Source organism: Misgurnus anguillicaudatus, chromosome 2, assembly GCF_027580225.2.
Source record: "Misgurnus anguillicaudatus chromosome 2, ASM2758022v2, whole genome shotgun sequence".
In the NCBI taxonomy this organism is placed as follows: domain Eukaryota; kingdom Metazoa; phylum Chordata; class Actinopteri; order Cypriniformes; family Cobitidae; genus Misgurnus; species Misgurnus anguillicaudatus.
The window spans coordinates 4,077,235-4,097,429 of NC_073338.2; the positions used below are offsets into that span (position 1 = coordinate 4,077,235).

At 37.2% G+C, this 20,195-nt stretch overlaps 1 protein-coding gene across 1 annotated transcript; it reads right to left on the minus strand.

Moving 5' to 3' along the window:
- Positions 1–308: 308 nt before the first annotated feature.
- On the minus strand, positions 309–13,527 carry LOC129441506 (taste receptor type 1 member 1-like). The gene is made up of 6 exons (XM_055201165.2): positions 12,727–13,527; positions 12,270–12,567; positions 9,235–9,957; positions 1,797–2,009; positions 1,580–1,700; positions 309–1,394 (listed from the first exon to the last, which is right to left on the minus strand). Exons 1-6 carry the CDS (start codon positions 12,897–12,899, stop codon positions 463–465), a joined length of 2,460 nt encoding a protein of 819 aa, XP_055057140.2. The 5' UTR covers positions 12,900–13,527; the 3' UTR covers positions 309–462.
- Positions 13,528–20,195: the final 6,668 nt, after the last annotated feature.

Genomic DNA, 20,195 nt, shown 5'->3' on the forward strand with positions numbered 1-20,195 from the left:
CCGGACAGGGATTAGACTAGTCCTAGACTTAAACACTTTTAAGAGCTCCCTAAACTGAAAACAACTTGCACTGACATATCTTAAAATACATCAGTGCCCTTTGTTTTACCTCAAAATGCACACAGGTAATGTTTTTAGTAAGGCATGTTTGTTAAAACTAGTTATATTTCCTAATTATACTAGGCCTAGTCCTGGATTAAGCTAATCCTGGTCCGGGAAACCGCCCCATAAAGTAACAATTTAGTAATGCTTATGTTTAGCATTATGAACAGAATCACAGATAACCAACTTTCTTCTGATATGTTTTTAAGGTCATCCCCTCGCAATTTAAAATTAGAATTACATTGATAAAATTGTTTTTACATTACTGTAAAATATAGGTACTGTTATGATTACTCATTAGTTTTACCTGTTTCTCATTTTGTTTCGTGTTAACAAATGTTTCCTAAAATGTCCAGCGTTTTAACTCCTGCTGATGGTTTGGGTGTAATTCTGAATAGATGTTTGAAAGTATGCAGCAGTGTTCTTTTTTGGTGTAAATATCATGATGTACGCTTTAGGTACGAAATGGCTAAAGAAAACTGCATAAATACTCCATACCTGGGCCACTGCTTGTAAAAGCATGACATATTTGCTTTTGATAGCAAGGTAAGATGTGTAATATACAATAAACATCACAAAGGACAAAATTACACTAAAAGTTATTGATTTTGCCTCATTGTAATTTCCCGGCAGATCTCTTCCTGTGTAAGCAAAAAGAATACACATGAAACCAAGAAAACTACTCATGAACATAATGATGCTATTGGTTATACTGCTTCCCATTTTACAGGTGAGCAAAATCTGATCATTAAAAGATGATGAATCTCTGAAGGCTTCGGTTGGAGAGATAGTCATCAACAAAACACAAACAATTGAAAACAAGACAGAATAAGCAGAAAGAAAGATCCACTGGCCATTGTACTTTACCCACAACCTGTACACATTAGGAAACTCCGCCATTTTAAAGACACAAACTATCTGAAAAGAACGAACAGCCAAACAGGAGACACAGACACCAAAGAAATATATATGCATTAAACTTCTCATGCGACACTTAAGAGATGTGGGTTCTCCAAAGAAAAAGAAAATACCCAGGCAAGATAAAATCAAACACGCTAACATGAGGAAACACACGCTGCCACCAGCAGACCTCACCACTGGTGTGCCGTAATTGTGTGCAAAAATGATAAATGTGATGATGAGAACAATAACCAGACATACAGTAAAAAATATTACTGCAATAGAGGAGATTTCTGTGATCTGAAGATAGACGACAGAACGTGTCCGACATGTCGTGCTACCCTCATCAGACCATTCATTCTCTGCACATGGAAAACAGGTATAAGGGTCACCTGGAATAAAAATAAGCAAAATAATTACAGAAATTTGTTTCGGTGCATTTAGTGACCAGGAAAGTAAAATAGTTAATACGTTTAAAATCAGTGTGGCGATAAAGCACCATAACTATACTACCATAAAGTTTTATGGTGTTACAGTAAATATCAAGGTGTCATTGATCAGCGCTTTAGGTACTTACGAGAATAATTCAAATAGGTGTTTTGCGGGCATTTTTTACACAGAAAACAGCAATCATGATATTCCACATGTTCTCTTGAAAATCCCTCATTACACTCGACAGAGCAATTTGAGAAAGGAACCTTAATAGAATAAAAAATGATGTCATTGGAGCTGATCTAGAAAGATAAGTGTTCATATAAAGGCTGTAAGAATACAGACTATCCAAGGTAACTTACCGAAACATTGCTTTGCCAGGGCAAGAGAGAGTTGTTGATGGTAAAATTAATTTCTGGATATGTATCATAAGTGCCCACCATCTCGATCCATGGAGGATTTTTTTCAGTGTGCCAAATCACAACTGCATAGCTGACGGCTGGATCACCATTAGCATCATATTTCACCTGACGTCCATTGAGTGGAAAATGCAACTTCTTAATTTCTCCCAAAAGCTGTTGTGAAGTGTGATAAAAAGCATTAACATAAAATTACTTAATTATAACTAATTGCAAATTGCAACATCTGCTAAATCAGAGCAAAATTGTGTAGGGCCTCAAAGGTTTAGGGCACTTTTTATGTATATTATTTAGAGTGCTGTGACAGTGCCATAACTGTATCATATCTCATACTTAAATCACAGAATAGCTATTAAGTGTGGGGGTTATGACCCCCATCTTCTGTACTAGTCTGTGGATGTCAACATCAAAGGAGACAAAGCCAGGCCTGTTTCTTTAGGGTTCATGCATTCCCTAAAAGTGTTGATAACCCAATGACCTCAGTTGGAAGTCAGTTCTTTCATTTCATACATCAATGTAAAATCATTAACATCAGTAGTACCATAGTGCATCATAAAACTGTCAGAAATGTGCAAATGTAGATAATTCTAGATATTTAATTATTCTTTGGAGCATCGGGATCCGCCTTATAACCAACCTTATGCTGCTGAATTGATGACTGTCCAGTGCACAAGGATAGACTGTCCAGACTATCCTTGTGCATAGTCTGTTTATGTGTACATCCGAAAGCACAGCCTTGCTGTATATAGTTTATTTGACTTGAAGGGAAAGTGACAAGCTTGTCAAGTATGCGATGCATACTCGAAATGTGACCTCTGCAATTAACCTATCCCAGTGAGTAGTGAACATACACACTGCAAGTCACAACCCGCCGTGAGATTCGAACCAGCAACTCTCGGGTTACAAGCCCAACTCTCTAACCAGAGGAGCCCGGGGAAGACGCCGCAACCATCGGTCTCTGCTGCGTAGAGAAGCTTGGACAGACTACTGCCTGTACTCTCGCTGTGTGCTTGCTTTATAACATTTCTGTATCAGATAAGGATATGGACGGTTGTTTGGTGAAGGTATCTATGCAAGAGAGCAACTTTGCTCGCGTTTGGACATGTTTATTTCACAGACGTGTTTCGGTTTACGAGCAGACACGCTGCGGAGTATATGAGCTTGGACAGACTCGCGCTGTTTGCTTTCGGTTTAACATTTTCCCATCCGATAAGGATATAAAAGTTTGTTTTGTGAATGTTTCTGGGCGCGTGCTTATTTCAAAGACGTGTTTCGGCTTACGAGCACAAGCTCCAAGAGCTGAGGCAGCGCGTCTGTGGAGATATTGTGCAGGGGACGCGTTTGTGTGCAGGATGCAGGGATAAACGGACGTCTGACTAAAGTGAATGTTTCTATTTTCTTTGTTATACTAACGTGGCATTTAGGTGTCTGAGTGTCTATATTTTGAGAGCAGTGAGGGCGATATAACACGGATGTAATTACAGTAACCAAGAGACAAAAATAAAATTGGTAAAACTAAATAAACATTTAAAATGCATACCCTTTTTTTAGTACTTGAAAAGACATTTGTACTGCAGATCTGAAACCGCACGTTACTGTTTGAATAAGACTTTGCTACACACCAGACCAGAGTGTTATTGTGTGTAACCAGAGGTGGAAAGTAACGAATTACATTTACTCACGTTACTGTAATTGAGTAGTTTTTTTGTGTATTTTTACTTTTTTGAGTAGTTTTTAAAATCTGTACTTTTACTTTTACTTAAGTATGTTTTATTTAAAGTATTGTACTTCGCTACATTTTAAATCATATCCGTTACTGAGTAAAAAAATTTTACAAAGCAAAGTGATAAAGACGCGAAACGAATGTAAATGGGCGGGGCCCGGGGAACGCGCAAAAAGAACCATGGAGACGGACGAGACAGGCGCGCGCTAATGCAGACCCGCCTCAGTTCAAATCTTATGAAAGAAACCCCTGGTCATATTTAAGCGACCACTTTCCACTGACGCGAAGCGAGTGTTTCATTTCTATGAAAGGTAGGATTCATGCTCTTAAGTACGAAATTGCACGACGCGTTTTTAATACCATGCACATTATCTTCCGAGGTCTAGCAGCTTCGCGTCAAGTCAAACACAACTTCAAAACGTCCTCAAGAATGCGCAGGTCATTAGACATTGCAGAGAGAGAGAGAGAGAGCAAGAGAGAGAGAGAGAGAGAGAGAGAGAGAGAGAGAGAGAGAAGAATAAAGGTCATCAGGTGGTCAGGGAAGTAAGACGATAATAAACGTGTCAAATGTATATAGACATGGCACTCATCTCATTATATGCTCATTTAAACTAGATATATAGTTTAATAAAATAATGAATGTTACCAGCAATACATCAATTACAACCTTACTATAGTGATTGTATTTAATAGCTGCTGACCACCTTCAAAAGTGCATAACTCACATGTAAAAATCATTAAACAATTCCATAAATGTTTCTTACTTTAAAAAAGCTTTTTATTTTATTAACTTTTTGTTATTGCACTTTAATTGTAAAGATGTTCCTACAATTAAAAACAACTAGTTTGAGATTTATATTCCCTTGTCGTCTTTGAACTATACTAGAATCCTCCACCTCTTCCCGCTGTAAAAAAAAGTAACTTTTACTCTGAGTAAAGTTAAAATGACTTACTTTTTACTTTTACTTGAGTAGATTTTTAAACAAGTAACTTTACTTTTACTTAAGTAAAATATTATTAAAGTAACTTTACTTTTACTTGAGTACAATATTTTAGTACTTTTTCCACCTCTGTGTGTACCACAATGTAACATCACGTTTAAAAGTAAGTCATGATTGGTGTCTGTCAGACACAGTGGTGGCGGCTATTTTCTTTGTTTTACTTACATGGCATTTATGTACACAGTAGCATATCTGAGCCGTGTTCCGATTCATGGGAGTGGCTTGCAGAGCTGTGCATTGTGGTGCATAGTGGCAGTTGTAGTTTTTCATACAAATGTGCTCTAAAGTCACGTTCTGTCTTTTCTCTGTCAAATAGGCACAAAATTCTAAATGTATGTTACATTTTGACTACAAATATGACCCACTTTCTATAAAGATAAATGTTCCTAACGGTGAAATGGCCCTTTAAAAACAAACGTTAACACCTTCTATTGGATTCTGAATTGAACAGGTAACCAGTGAAGGTTTATCAGTACAGGTGTTATGTGTTCTCGTTTTCTGGTATTTGTTAGAAATCTCACTGCAGCATTTTGAACATACTGAAGACGAGTAACCAGTGATTCACTTATGCCTAAATAAAGAGCATTACAGTAATCTAACCGGGTTGAAAGAAAGGCATGCAGAACAATCTCCAAATCATTGTATAAAAGGATGGGTTTTAATTTGGTTAATTTTCTCAACTGAAAAAAAGATGATTTCACAACGCTATTAACTTGGCGATCAAAGCGCATTTCAGAATCAAAAATTACACCGAGATTCCTTACCTGACTACACATATTGGTCAATGGTCCACAATTTCCAGCCAAACCATTCCCAGGCTGTTTATTCCCAAACATGATAAACTCAGTCTTATCTTCATTTAATTGTAAAAAATTATTTGCTAGCCATCCCTTTACCTCAGTCAAGCACTTATGAAATTAGTGATATACAACCATCACACTCCAATGGAAAATAAAGTTGTGAATCATGAGCATACAGGTGATATTTAATGCTGTATTGCTTTAAAATGGAACCAAGGGGTATCATGTATAATGAAAACAAAGTCGGACCAAGAATTGATCCCTGAGGAACGCCCCAAGAAATAGTTGCTGTTGCAAAGACATGGTTTCCAATTTTTACAGAACATGTCCTATTGTGCAAATACGATGAAAACCACTTAAGGGCCACGCAATTGATCCCTACATAATCTCTGAGGCACTCTATTAGAATTGTATGATCCAGGGTATCAAAGGTTGCACTTAAATCTAACATCATTAAGGCAAAAATTTTCCCTGAGTCTATACCTAACAAAATATCATTAGTCACCTTTAATAATGCTGATTCTGTGCTATGTTTGGTCCTAAATCCAGACTGAAAAACATCCATTATATTTTTTACCATCAAAAAATATGTAAGTTGATTATGGACAACTTTCTCTAAAATCTTATTCATAAAAGGCAATTTTGATATAAAAAAAAATGTTTTAATCCTGTGGGTCCAAACTCATTTTCTTTAAGACTGGTTCAATGACAGCGTGCTTAAACCCTGTTGGTACAATTCCATGAGATAGACTACTATTGATAATCAATAGTACACTGGGACCAATAGTGTCTACAACCTCTTTAAACAACCGTGACGGAAGAAGGTCATTAAGTGAGGTAGTGGGTTTTAGGTGGGTTATTATCTTTCCCAACTGCGCTAATGTAATCGAATCAAATTTACTTAAACAATGAGATGACTTAATTATATGAATTATATCACTACCAAAAGGCCTAATATTCAATCGGATGAGAGCAACTTTATAAATAAAATATTTTAAAAAACTGTCACACCAGGTCCCTAGACAGGGTCGGGAAAATATTAAAAGACAGCCTCAGTACCTTATCTATGGTAGAAAATAATACCTTGGGATTGTGTGCATTATGTGCTATAATTCGTGCAAAATATGAAGATCTAGCGGCTTTAACAGCGTTTTGATAATTAGATAGAGACTCTCTAAGAATATCATAAGATACTTGCAATTTATCTTTCAGCCACTTACGCTCTGCATGCCGACAAATCCGCCTCAGATTCCGCGTAACATCATTTAACCACGGTTCTTTTTTAACTTTTTGACTTCTCTTATTAAAAGGTGCAACGTTATCCAAGATCTCTGAACAAACACGATTAAAAGAATTGACCAATTCATCAGGTCCCACAACGGGCAAAGATGTAGGCTCAATATGACAGGCCAAATCAGAAAAAGCAGTAGAGAACGCACTGGGTGTAAAAGTGGTGATAACCCTGGACATAATTGATGAAGATGGATTACATGATCCATTTGTTGCAGAAGTAAGATGAAACCTAATAGGCATATGATCAGAAATAGTACATTCTTCAACACAAATATTATCTATCGTTATCCCCAAAGAAAACACCAAATCAAGTGTATGTCCATGATCGTGAGTTGGACCAGAGACCCATTGAGATAAGTTAAAAGAATCTACTAAATTCATAAATTCTTTAGTCATAGGTTTATCAGGACAACAAACATGAATATTAAAATCTCCCATAATCAAAATTCTGTCCGTGGATGGAACAATCATAGATAAAAACTCATAAAATTCATTCATAAAATCCTTATTATAACCAGGAGGCCTATATATCAAAGCACAAATCACTGGTGAGGACAAGTCAATCTTCATCAATTGCACTTCAAAACTCATGTAACTATCAACAGGCAACAACTTGCACTTTATCGTGCTCTTAAAAATAACAGCCAAGCCTCCGCTCGATCTGGTGCCTTAAATGCATAAAAATTGTATAACATAATTCTTCTCCATAATTAATTCTATCTAATTAATTGATCTAAGTAATATGTTAAATTAACAGCCCTAAAAAAACAAGTCATAGTTTAAGATTAAGATTTAACATTTACATTCACTATATATTTTTTACATAAGAAATGTGACCTGTCATGGAAACCAGTGAAACAAGTCGGCAGAACAAGTTTCAAGATTATGAGAAAGAACGTTTTATTTTTTCAAAATATGTGATTTTCGTTTTTTGGCAGAATCTGTTAGTTGAGATCACAAAGAAGCCTCTCCATGTTTGAGATAGTAGTTTTTGTATATTTAAAAGTGTACATTTTGCAGTTGAAATCAGCTTGTTTTTCCGGAGATTCTAGCATGCAGCGAGGGGCGTCTGTGTGTATTTACATACAGGATAAGCGGCTTTTGTTTGTTTTGTTTTTGCCCCCGCCCCCAAAGGGAACAGCGTGGCTACTTAATAGGGATAGTTTGCCCAAAAATGAAAATAATGTCATTAATGACTTACCCTTGTGTCGTTCTAAACTCGGAAGACCTCCGTTCATCTTCGGTAACACAGTTTAAGATGTTTAAATGTTAGATTTAGTTCGAGAGCTTTCTGTCCCTCCATTGAAAATTTATATACTGTTTCCATGTCCAGAAAGGTAATAAAAACATCATCAAAGTAGTCCATGTGACATGAGTGGGTCAGTTAGAATGTGTTGAAGCATTGAAAATACATTTTGGTCCAAAAATAGCAAGAATTACGACTTTATTCAGCATGGTCTTCTCTTTCGGATCTGTTGTGAACCGCATGAAGTCACGTGACTGTAGTGACGCGGCTGCCCTGTTCCTCAGATATGTTTGGTAAGTTTTTTTTCAAACTTACAGCATGCGTCTCCCCAGACTGTTAATGAAGCTTGGGTGCACAAAAAAAAAGAAAAAAATAGCTGGGGCGCAACAGATAACAGCTATTCAAGAAATATTACGGAGTAGTTTAATTTCGACTCACTCTCGCGGTACTTTGACGTCATCTGCCTGTCAGTTCTTGCAGCGCAGCATTAAGTCAAACACACACAAAAAGTCACACAGAGATCATTGAATTTGTTATTTAATTGGCTACATGTTTTGTCTATTAATATTTTCCATTTAGTCATTGGCTGATGAAGGAACGAGCGAGTGATTGGTTACATCCCTAAAGAACGTCACGTTTTTGACGGCGCTGTTTGGATTATCTATTATACTACCTCCCTATTTTAAATACAAACTTTGAAGGTGGGTTCATGTGTTTAGCGGAACGTAAATTACCGGAGTGTAATCTCATATACCCTTACATGTTACGATGTAAATACTAGTCCTCAGATTGTATAATATATTCTATTACCAGACGGTCATGCGAAATCTAATGTAAACAATAGACTATATATCTATATTTCACGGATTATATGCATTTGTGGACAAAAATGGTCTTTGGATGATTCACACATCTAAAACAGACTGGATTTGACTTGTGATCAACACACAGGTAAAAAGTTTATTTTCTGTCACAAAATACTACATATGATGCTAGAGCATCTGTATCTCAAAATGGCTTTACAGGGGGTATGGCTTAGCTAAATGAGATGTAAATGAGCCCTATTGTCTCTCCCAGCAGGAGAAAGGTCCAACTTTCAAAGTCTATTTTCTCGGCTTTGTGTTTTTTGACTTGCGTCTCTACTTTCCGTGACTGGTCACAAATAGGCTGAAAACTATTTTGGAGAACAAATAAAATCTTAGTCACTTGACAGACCCTTTGTAACAATCAGATTACTTTTAGTCAAATTATAATTTATGAATTATTAATTAGGAAAAGTTTACTGTATTATTATGTTATAAACAATCTGCAAACTTACCATGTATGGCTTAACTGTTGTATTTTTTATGCATTCATTTATGTTACAATGCAAAACTTTGTGTAATGCATGAGCTATGGTATATATAGCAGCGTAGATGGGAAAGGACAATGTGGATTCTTCATGTATAATCTCTTCTGCGGTCGGTAATGTACAGTTGTCACATTCTTGATTACATATTTTAGTCTCCTCATTATCATTAGTAGAAATCCTAAGTGTTTCTTTGAATTCATTAAATCCAGGCAATGACACCAATCTCTCCGTAATGCCAATTACAGTACCAATATTCTTGATTCCCGGCTCTCTCAGAAGCTCTTGATTCGTAGACCACGTTTCACTTGCAATCCAAACTTTGCCTCGGATGTTGCTTGTTATGGCTGCTTTGATTATGTTCTTTGCATATTGTGGCACAGCGAAAACCACGATGACATTGATGTTAAGCTCATCAATGTTTTTAAGAGTTAAACTGTAGTTTACATTTTGGCTGAGAGTCTCTTGATAGGCCAAACAAATACCAGTATTTCGGATATACTTATTAAACAGTTGTACGGCATCTTCACTGTTATGGTCTGGGCCTTCAAGAAAAGCAACCCAGTTCCATCCAAACCACTGAATAATGTGAATAATCATCTGGATCAGATTTTTTTCACTAGGAATTGTTCTGATGAAAGAAGGATACTGAAGTTTGTCACTTAATGTATTGCTGGAAGCTCCAAAATTAACCTTTAAAAGGGAAGAAAACACCATTAAAGTCACTTAAAGCTGACATAACACGAGACGTTTTTCCCAATCTAATGTTAATCTTGCTTATATATAGAGTAGTATTTCATCATTCATATGTCCAAAGAGTCTTTCGTTTTGTCAGATTTATAAAAGAAAAAACTGCGATTTTTGGCGTAAAAGGTCGAACACTTGAAGGCGTGCGGTGGGCGGAGCTGAAGAGTTACGAGTACGCGCAGCTTTGGATACTACTTTTGGATTCACTCAGCCAACATAGATGGAAATCAAACTTAAAAAAAATTTTTTTTTAAATAACCAGCCTAACATTATGCATATGATCCAGAATTGGATACTTTGTCAGTAATGGACGAACAGGAACAATAGCAGGAACGATTACAGCAGGACGTCTCTATCAGGTAATTAATCCTTGCTTGTTTATCCGCTATTTTAATTAAAAAAGCAACATAATCCAGTTTTTAAACCTCATTTGCCTGTGCAGTACAATGGGCTGTTGTTGGTGTTGTTTACATTACATGCACGTATGCGCGATTGCAAACCAAATACGTAAGATTTTGAATTACTTACGCCTGTGGTTGTGACTCCTAAACAGGGTCTTTTAAAGTTTTGACCGCTCCAATAGTTGTAAAAAAGTGGAAAATCCGGCGTCAAACCGAGCCTTGTTTGTAAAGCAATCCTCTCCGAAATACAGCCAGGGAACAAACAAACCCATTTGCAATTACGTTGCTGTATGGTAAAAACGAACTGCATCCACTGTTGTCTTACGACAGGGAAAGCTAAATAAGGTTTTCTTCTCCTTACATCCAAAAACACACTTCTTTTGTCGAACTATCTTGCTAAAACAAAGTTGTCGCGTGCTGTGCAGTGATACCGGTGACTTCTACTCGACGGAGCAATGCTAATGCACGTTCTCGCTCTCACTTGACGTTCTGGAGGTAAAGGCCCATAAAAGGAATATGGGGTCAATCAGTCGTAACGGATACCCCCATTTGAAAAAAACTTTCCGAAACTTGTAGGAAAAAGGAGGCGTGAGTTTGGCTCAGAAATACTCTGTTACAAGCTCAACTGCTTTTTTGACACTTTGCTTATGTTTAGCATGAGGACTACAACTCTTAAACTGTGTTAATAAGTCAGAATGCATGAAATAGCATTAAACCTCCCCTTTAACATATACACATACAGATTATATACAGTATGTCACAAAAGTGAGTACACCCCTCACATTTAAGCAATTATTTTAGGGTATCTTCTCAGTGGATAATAGCCTACTATAGAAATGAATTTGGATATATTTTAGAGTTGTCAATGTGCTCCTTATATAGCAGTATAGATTTACTGTCATCTGAAAATAACTTAACATACAGCCATTAATTTCAAAATAGCTGGCAACAAAAGTGAGTACATCCTCAGAGAGTTCTTTGCCATGAGGTGTCATGTTCAACATCTTGTGGTCAGTATGAGAGAATTTTAAGTGCTCTAGTACAAAATACACACATTTGTAACATGAACATGATGAATAGAACATGTGGCTTTGCATGGTTAAACAATATGCATCTATTATCACTTAGGGTGTACTCACTTTAGATGCCACCTATTTTGACATTAATGGCCGTATGGTAAGTTCTTTTCAGAGGACAGCAAATCAATACTGCTAAACTAAATTTCATTTCTATAGTATTGTCCCTTGAGAAGATGTAATAATATATTTGCTGAAATGTGAGGGGTGTACTCACTTTTGTGACATACTGTATATGGTGCAATATGGGAGCACTAGATGAAGTATATGAATTATGTATGCGCTGTAAAGAAATGCAGTATGAACTCAATTCAACCTACTATTTTGAAAAGTTGACATAACATATAAAATTGCTTAAAATATCTTATTTTTTCAGTTAAAGGTATAGCGGAAGATTGTCTTTTTCCGGGTGGATCATGAAGACTAATGGTCATCCCAGTTGTCAATCATTCTGATGATATGTTGACGTAAGGCCGTCGTCCCTAGGTTCGCTTTCTGCACATGCGCACTTTGAGGTGTATATGTGTGGTGGGCTACAGCTTCAGACATTCATTGAAGCTCGCGTTCTCACCGTGTTTTTTCAAAATGTCTGATGTTCGCAAGAGAAAAAGTGTCTACGAATCGCATGACAAGAAGAGAAAGGCCTCTAAAGAATGCTTATTTTTATATAAAAACATAAAAATATGTTGACTTGACAAAAATGCTGCATATTTTTTACAGTGTGTGCATTGCTTTGTTATTTCTTTACCAAATAACAGTATAAAACACAAATATTATTTACCATTGGAATGAGGTCCATTGTGATCAATGGTGCAACAGAAATAGTTCTTGTGCTTCCAAATGGTCCTGTTAAAGCAATCACTCTAGGTTGATGGCTGAAGAGTTTTTCTTGAGGGTTAATTGATCCATTCTGTGAAATAAAACTAAAGACTGATGGGAAGTTTTTAGTGTCAGAACAATGGTCAAAAATTTCATAGCCCAGAGAAACATTGGGCAACAGCGTGGTTGAATTATTGATCTCCTCAACAGCAAACCGCATTACTTGAAACATCTCATAGCCAGATTTTGTGAAGGTGTGCCTAGAAAGCATCAGCAAGGAAGTAAGTATGTTATATGTTTAGCTTTAGAAACATTAGTTTATATTTTTATTTACAATTCTGCCTAGTAGAAAGACTGAGTTCAATGAAGTCAGTGTTAAACCCACCACATAAAAAAGCAATGAAAAGGTCCTGGCTTACCTAAAACAGTTGATGGACTCTGGGGAGAAGAGAGATTTTGCATGTTTAACTTCATGTACTGGAAAAAGGCCACCCAATAAATAATCTCCATCCAAGCTAAACTCTGAGGATGAGCAAAAAAAGACACAATGAGTAGAGCTCACAAGAAATAAGTAAATGTGCCTCATAACCATTTTTGACTATAGGACTTTTGCTCATGAAACAGGGATGTGTGGTGTTTCTTATACTATTGTTAAATTTGCTTAAACCACTTTGTTTACTTACAAGTTTGGATATCACTCCTAATGTTATTATTGTTAAAAAAACATGAGTTGTTCTTTTGGCTTTATAGATGAAGTTGTTAAAACTGGACAATGACAAAAATCTCCCTGTAATGCCAATAATTGTATTAAATAAATCAATTCCCTACCCTTTAGGAAGCTGTTGATGATATACCATGTTAAACAACAAAAATTCAAATTTTGTCGCAGATATTGTTTGCATTGGCAGATTTGGTTATGGTTATGCATATTTTTGCACAGCAAGAACCACCCTGACATACATTGAAGTCAGACTGTAATTTGCATATTTGTTAAAGGTATAGTTCACCCCTTAACATTTTTGTTTTTTATTTACTTACCCATGTGTCGTTCAAGCCTTAAATGGCCAAAAGGAAGAGGTGGTTGGGGTGTTTGGGCTCAAGCCCCTTTTGTCTCAAAAAGTAATGTGCCCCTCTCTATCTTGTAACAGTAAATAATAATGATTAATATTATAACTATAATAAATAACTAAGCATATAGAATGGTCACTAAAAATAATAATACAAAATTAAAACTGCAAGCAGTGATGGAAGGGCCCTCGCACACCTGACACCGCCACGCCGTGGCATAAGAATTAAAGGGAACAGTAGTAAATAGGCATTTAAGCATGTAAACATAGGTGGACCATTTAAAAGTGTAGTATAATGTGCCACATTTCCTGTTGCTAATTACAAATGACAGCGAGGTAGCATCGTGTAAGATAGCATGAGAGAGAGAGAGAGAGAGAGAGAGAGTGAGCGAGTGTGTGTGAGTATGAGTGACTACATGTAAATATTGGCACGTAGATGTGTCAGGACTCTTATCAATCATGTAAAGTTTGGGACAAATCCGACATTGCATTATCATTGTAAACATGTTACTTCCTGTTACCAGCTGGTGGCGCTATGACCATAACTGACTATTGGCATCATAAGTGACTATCAGTGATGGGAGTAACGCGTTACAAAGTAACTGTAACTCCACTACTTTTAGCAGTACGAGCATGTAATGAAGTATTTTTTTAAATCAAGTAACGCAATTACAATTACTGAAATTTAAATGAGTTCGTTACTTGCGTTACTCTATTTTGTTAAAAATAGACAAGACATATCTGACGTCGCAGGACCGTAGTTGGCGGCGCAATGATTCATTACACTTCATCATAGCTGACAGTGCATATAGAATGAACATGAAAAATCGAAACGGGACAACATACCTTTGTTTAAAAAAAGTCATAATCCATCCGTTCTCATGTTTGTAAATTATCTTCACCAAGCACTCGCAGTATGACATCAACTTGCATTTGTAATCCACAAAGGTAATAAATCTAAGAAATGATCATATATTCTTAGATGTTTACATCGCCTTCATGGAAGAAAACGATCAGCGATTGTTGTTTCCACTAAAATATCCACACTGCGCTGTACACCCGTGTTAAAACTCCATAGTATGTGTGAGCTCGCTTTTAGTTTTAGTTTCAGTCTCTCTGTATCCGAACAAACAATCCACTCGCTCTGTGTCCGTCTGACAAAACAATCCACTCGCTCTGTGTCCGTCCGACAAAACAATCCACGTAGCCTACTCCGTTTTCTGATTAAATATCTTCCTTTAATCCTGTGTATCATTTAAATCCAACAGAAATATGACCAAAGAGCGCAGTCCCTGTGTTCCAATGCAAGGGCTGCACCCTACTAAGCATGCGATAAAAGGTGAACACTCTGCCTTTCAAGGCGCTCAGAAGTTTGCGAAGAGAACTGAAATGAGACGGTCTAACCTTCGGAGGACCCATAGTTTGCCTCATCTGCTGCATGCGCAATCGCGCCTGTCAGCAGGACACAGCAGAGACGTTTCTAACTTATTAAAATAAATATGAAATCAGAAAAATTATAATTTATTTTATAAAATATGACATGTTGACACAATTGTCTCCAAGTTTTTAAAGAGACACTACACAATTTTAATACATTATATATTTTTGTAAACATGCAGAATATTTGTCTAAATGGTCTAAATGATATACATAGATAAACTAAGTTTACATATTAAGATAATTTCTAACAAAAATATTCAAAGGTTGAATCTAAAGCAAAATAGGCTCCTACAGTATGTGATATATTAGAGTCTTACATGTAAAATAGCCCATCCATATCATTTTATTGTTTGACTGTTCAGTACTGTTCATATTTACATTTAAAAAGCAGACATAAAAGTAACTTAAAAGTTACTTTTCAAGTAACTAATTACTTTTGATATACAGTAACTGGTACAGTCATTCAGTTACTTTTAAAAGAAGTAACTAGTAACTGTAACTAATTACTAATTTTCAGTAACTTGCCCAACACTGGTGACTATTGACATGTAGATGTGTTCAGTCCAGGACTATATTAATCATGTGAAGTTAGGGAAAGATCAGACATTGCATAATCAGTGTAAACATGTCACTTCCTGTTGCCAGCTAGTGGCGCTATAACCATAAGTTACTATTGAAATGTAGATGTGTTCAGTCCAGGACTCTTATTAATCATGTGAAGTTTGGGACAGATCAGACATTGCATAATCATTGTAAACATGTCACTTCCTGTTGCCAGCTGGTGGCGCTATAACCATAAGTGACTATTGACATGTAGATGTGTTCAGTCCAGGACTCTTATTAATCATGTGAAGTTAGGGAAAGATCGGACATTGCATAATCAGTGTAAACATGTCACTTCCTGTTGCCAGCTAGTGGCGCTATAACCATAAGTGACTATTGAAATGTAGATGTGTTCAGTCCAGGACTCTTATTAATCATGTGAAGTTTGGGACAGATCAGACATTGCATAATCATTGTAAACATGTCACTTCCTGTTGCCAGCTGGTGGCGCTATAACCATAAGTGACTATTGACATGTAGATGTGTTCAGTCCAGGACTCTTATTAATCATGTGAAGTTAGGGAAAGATCGGACATTGCATAATCAGTGTAAACATGTCACTTCCTGTTGCCAGCTGGTGGCGCTATGACTATAAGTGACTATTGACATGTAGATGTGTTCAGTCCAGGACTCTTTTTAATCATGTGAAGTTTGGGACAGATTGGACATTGCATGATCATTGTAAACATGTCACTTCCTGTTGCCAGCTGGTGGCGCTATGACTATAAGTGACTATTGACATGTAGATGTGTTCAGGTCATGACTCTTAGCAATCATGTGAAGTTTGGGACAGATCGGACACTGTATGCCTGAGTTCCAGCAACCTGTTTCATAGCGAAACATCAAACTTCGGCTGGCCGAAACAGACACAAATTTTAATATAGAATCAAATCCTTTGCAATTTAGCATCACAAAGGCCTTAAGATGAGACTCGCCAAATATGATGATGATCCAACGAAAACTGTAGGAGGAGTTAGTTAAAGTATGACTGCTGGAAATGAGAAAAACTGAGCCAAAATCTGAGAAATAATTCAAAATAGCTGACTTCCTGTTTGGTGTAGGGCGTTGCTCCAAGAGACTTTTTTGTGGGGCTTGTAATAATACATGAGCATAACGAAATTCGTACATGTAAGTTAAACACAGTCCAAGGGCTGCTTCATTCAATATTTGAAAGTGGCGCTAAAACATGTTCCTTCAGGTTGCCAGCTGGTGGTGCTATGGCTATAAATGAAAATTGTTATGTAGATGTGTTCAGGTCAGGACTCTTAGCAATCATGTGAAATTTGGGACAGATCGGACATTGCATCACAAAAGCCTTAACATGACACTCACCAAATATGAAGATGATCCGACTAAAACTGTAGGAGGAGTTAGTTAAAGTATGACGCATGGAAATGACAAAAACTGCGCCCAAATCCCAAAAATAACTCAGAATAGCTGACTTCCTGTTTGGTTTACGGCTTCGCTCCAAGAGACTTTTTTGTAGGTCTTGTCATGCTACAGAAGCGTACCGAATTTCGTAATTGTACGTCAAACACAGTCCGAGGGCTGCTTCGTTGAAAATTTGTAGGTGGCGCTATAGAGCCATTTTCCCACGCCTAATTCTAAAGCCTACACCACATGTAAATTTTCATCACTCTTGACATCTGTGCAAAATTTCATGAGTTTTCGAGTATGTTTAGGCCCTCTAAAGTCCCGCTGAAGTCGGAGAAGAAAAAGAAAAATAATAATAATAATAATAATAACTCCTTGAAGAACAATAGGGTCCTCACACCCCGGTGTGCTCGGGCCCTAAAAATTTGGCGGAGGTGGAGTGGTAGGGGGAGTTTCCTTTGCAGCACTACGCAGCAGTTAGCCACGAGTCTTCAAACTAGATATACGAATGTCAAAAGCAGCAGGTAAGCTAAAACGGAAAATACATATATCTTACATGCTGCTACTGTAAAGATTATGGCACCATGCGAGTTATGCTTAACTAATTGGTAAAGCTCGATTTCAGAGGCATTCTGAAAATGTCATTTCAGTAGCCTACTTTGGTATGATTGTTCAACTGACACAGTCTCCGCACAGTCCAACAATACTGCCCTACAAAGCGAAAGCGCAGTAACTACGCATTTGGTCAAAATTGAGTTAAGGGTTAAAATGGGCTTTGTGAGATCTGTTGTGTCTTGTGACAAAGTCTCCTGGTTAAATTTTGTCCCATTTCAGAGAAATGTGTGTGCCAAAATTGCAGTAACATGTTTGACTGGCTGGTGTAAAAAACTTTAAAGCCATTTTTCTCAGTTTCAGTGTTTGCGTAGATACTGCACTTAGCCTTTGGAGGGCAGAATAGTAAAACATGCATTGACCTAGTGCTTGTTTTGTACATGACTTACTGAGAAGACATTAAGAGTTTAAAAACCTACATCAATACACATCATTCATTATTAGTCCAAGTTATAAAAACGACCACAGACACTAACATTTTTACACTCATTTAAGCAAGTATGTAAGCTAACAGAGCCATAGGAAAACCATAAACTGTAGCCTACTGCAATTGCAGCATGCTAGCGCAACTTACTGGCAAGATATTAATCCATATGTGTTTTGTTTTGGTTTTTGTCTTAATTTGGCCACAACTTTCTCTGTCTTTCAAAAAATGGAATGATTCTTGGTGACAAATCTTATATATACACATATTTTATGCTTTATACACAAATGCTTTGATTTTTTTATTAAACTCAACAATATAACTCAATAAAATACTCAACAATATAACTCAATGTACAAGCTAGAAATAAAGCTCTGTTTTTGCACAGGCCTACTAAAGGGTTAATGGTGCCACATGGTGATCAACCATAAAAAGGACAAATTTTACCTCTTTGCAAAAGTAAAAAACACCAACAATCAAGAATGCATGATAATAATGTGTCATGGCTCTGCAATCAAAAATGGAAACCATAAATGAGGGAATAAAATTAATTCTTATGCTGTACAAAACTAAAAATGCATCAAAGCCAATGTTTTTACTAATCTTTGACATGTCCAAGACTGTGAAAAAGGTAAAAGAAAATCCATCCACAATCACTTTTTATATTAAAAATCTGTCAAAATATCCATATTTAAAATGTTGTTAACGTTGTTAACTACCTTCCGGTAGCGCCACCATCTTAGACTCAGGAGAGAGTATTAGCGTAGTGTACGCACTTTTCTTAGTGACGTATGACAAATTCGGAGGGCGGGGGCACAGAGCAGCAGCAGAGAAACTCTGTACGCTGTGTAAGCTCTCATCCTGAATGCGCATCACTCCAAAATGGCGGCGCTACCGGAAGGTAGTTTATAACGTTAATAACATTTTAAATATGGATATTTCTACAACAACACCGCACGGATTACCCACAGAAGACCTTTGTTTATCATCCTGGAGCCGTTTGGATTTAATTTGTGAAGGATGGACGCACTTTTTTGGACTTGAAGGTCGTGGACTATTGCTGGACCCCGTAACATTACATTTAATGAACAGAAAGATCTAAAATATTTTCTAAAATATCCGAAAATGTGTTTGTCTGAAAAACGATGGACATATGCAACTCGGACAGCTTGGGGGTGAGTAAATCATGGGTTTAATATCGTTTTTGGCCGAACTATCCCTTTAAAAAATCTTAGTTGTTCTAATATCCGTGGTATTGAGTATTAGCATAATGTTACTATAAGTTGCCAGCGGATACAATATATATATATATATATATATATATATATATATATATATATATATATATATATATATATATATATATATAGAATCCGCTTTGTATAGAATTTATTATATATAAATTAATTTATTCATATAAAATTAAGTCTGATTTTATCATATTTCTTTATGTTAAGTTTTCTGGTCGTATTTTTACATTGTTAAAACAAACATTAAGAGAATATTAACGTACATTGCTAATATGTGATTTCAGGGTAAGCTGGTGTTTTTTCTATTTGCATGTGTTCCCTTTCGAGAGCGGTCACTCGACATTGTGTCCGCTGACACTATGGGAACACCTCCCTTTTCCGGTTTTTCTGAGCTTTTATTGAACAACGCCAGTGTACTGGCCAATGCCGCTCATGACAGCATATAGGGGCGGGACTTCTGCTGCTATATAGCCTCTTTAGGTGGCAAAATACTCAGATTCTTTCTCTTCACCGTGACTGAAGCGTCTCGCAGTAGATCGTTGCACTTGTGAGGGCAGAATTTTACAAGGATTTAGAGCTTCGCTCCTCGAGTGAAGAACCATGTATCTTATGGACTTCGAGATATCTCGAATAACTGCGTTCTCAGCAGCGAACCACCGCCGCCAGCGCGCCGTTAGTGGCAATGCTGCCAAACTGAGGAGAATGTTGCGTGCCTTCCACGGTAACGCCCGCCTTCCACGGTAATGCCCACCCTATTAGCCTCATACCCCCGGGGTATTCCGAGGTTATGGATGCGGGAAAGCCACAAGGCTTCCTTTCCCCACCTATGCAATGCGTAAAATGCCACAGTGTGCACAATACATTTACCGTTGCCAATACCCTCTCATATGTGTTTGTCCTGTACTTATAGCGCGCTTCGGCCACTCCCCTTACAGAATTAGACCCCCACCCTGGCGTCTGCCTTGTAATTTAACGCACTTCGGCCAGTGCTAGCATGAACAGACCCCCTTCGGGACCGGCCGCGTGCGAGCACAGCGCGCAGACGACTCCTTTCATAAGACCTTCAACCTGCGTCATGGCCGTCTATCACACTGGTATGGATGTAACATTAAGGTTAT

What these genes read in the sequence shown, in the direction of transcription:
- LOC129441506 (XM_055201165.2), bottom strand. Translation starts at nt 12,899, where the DNA reads ATGGTTATGAGGCACATTTACTTATTTCTTGTGAGCTCTACTCATTGT. An exon ending in GAGTCCATCAACTGTTTTAG is followed by an intron (nt 12,568 to 12,726) that starts GTAAGCCAGGAC and finishes GATGCTTTCTAG; the next exon opens with GCACACCTTCACAAAATCTG. An exon ending in CCTGGCAAAGCAATGTTTCG is followed by an intron (nt 1,701 to 1,796) that starts GTAAGTTACCTT and finishes TATTCTATTAAG; the next exon opens with GTTCCTTTCTCAAATTGCTC.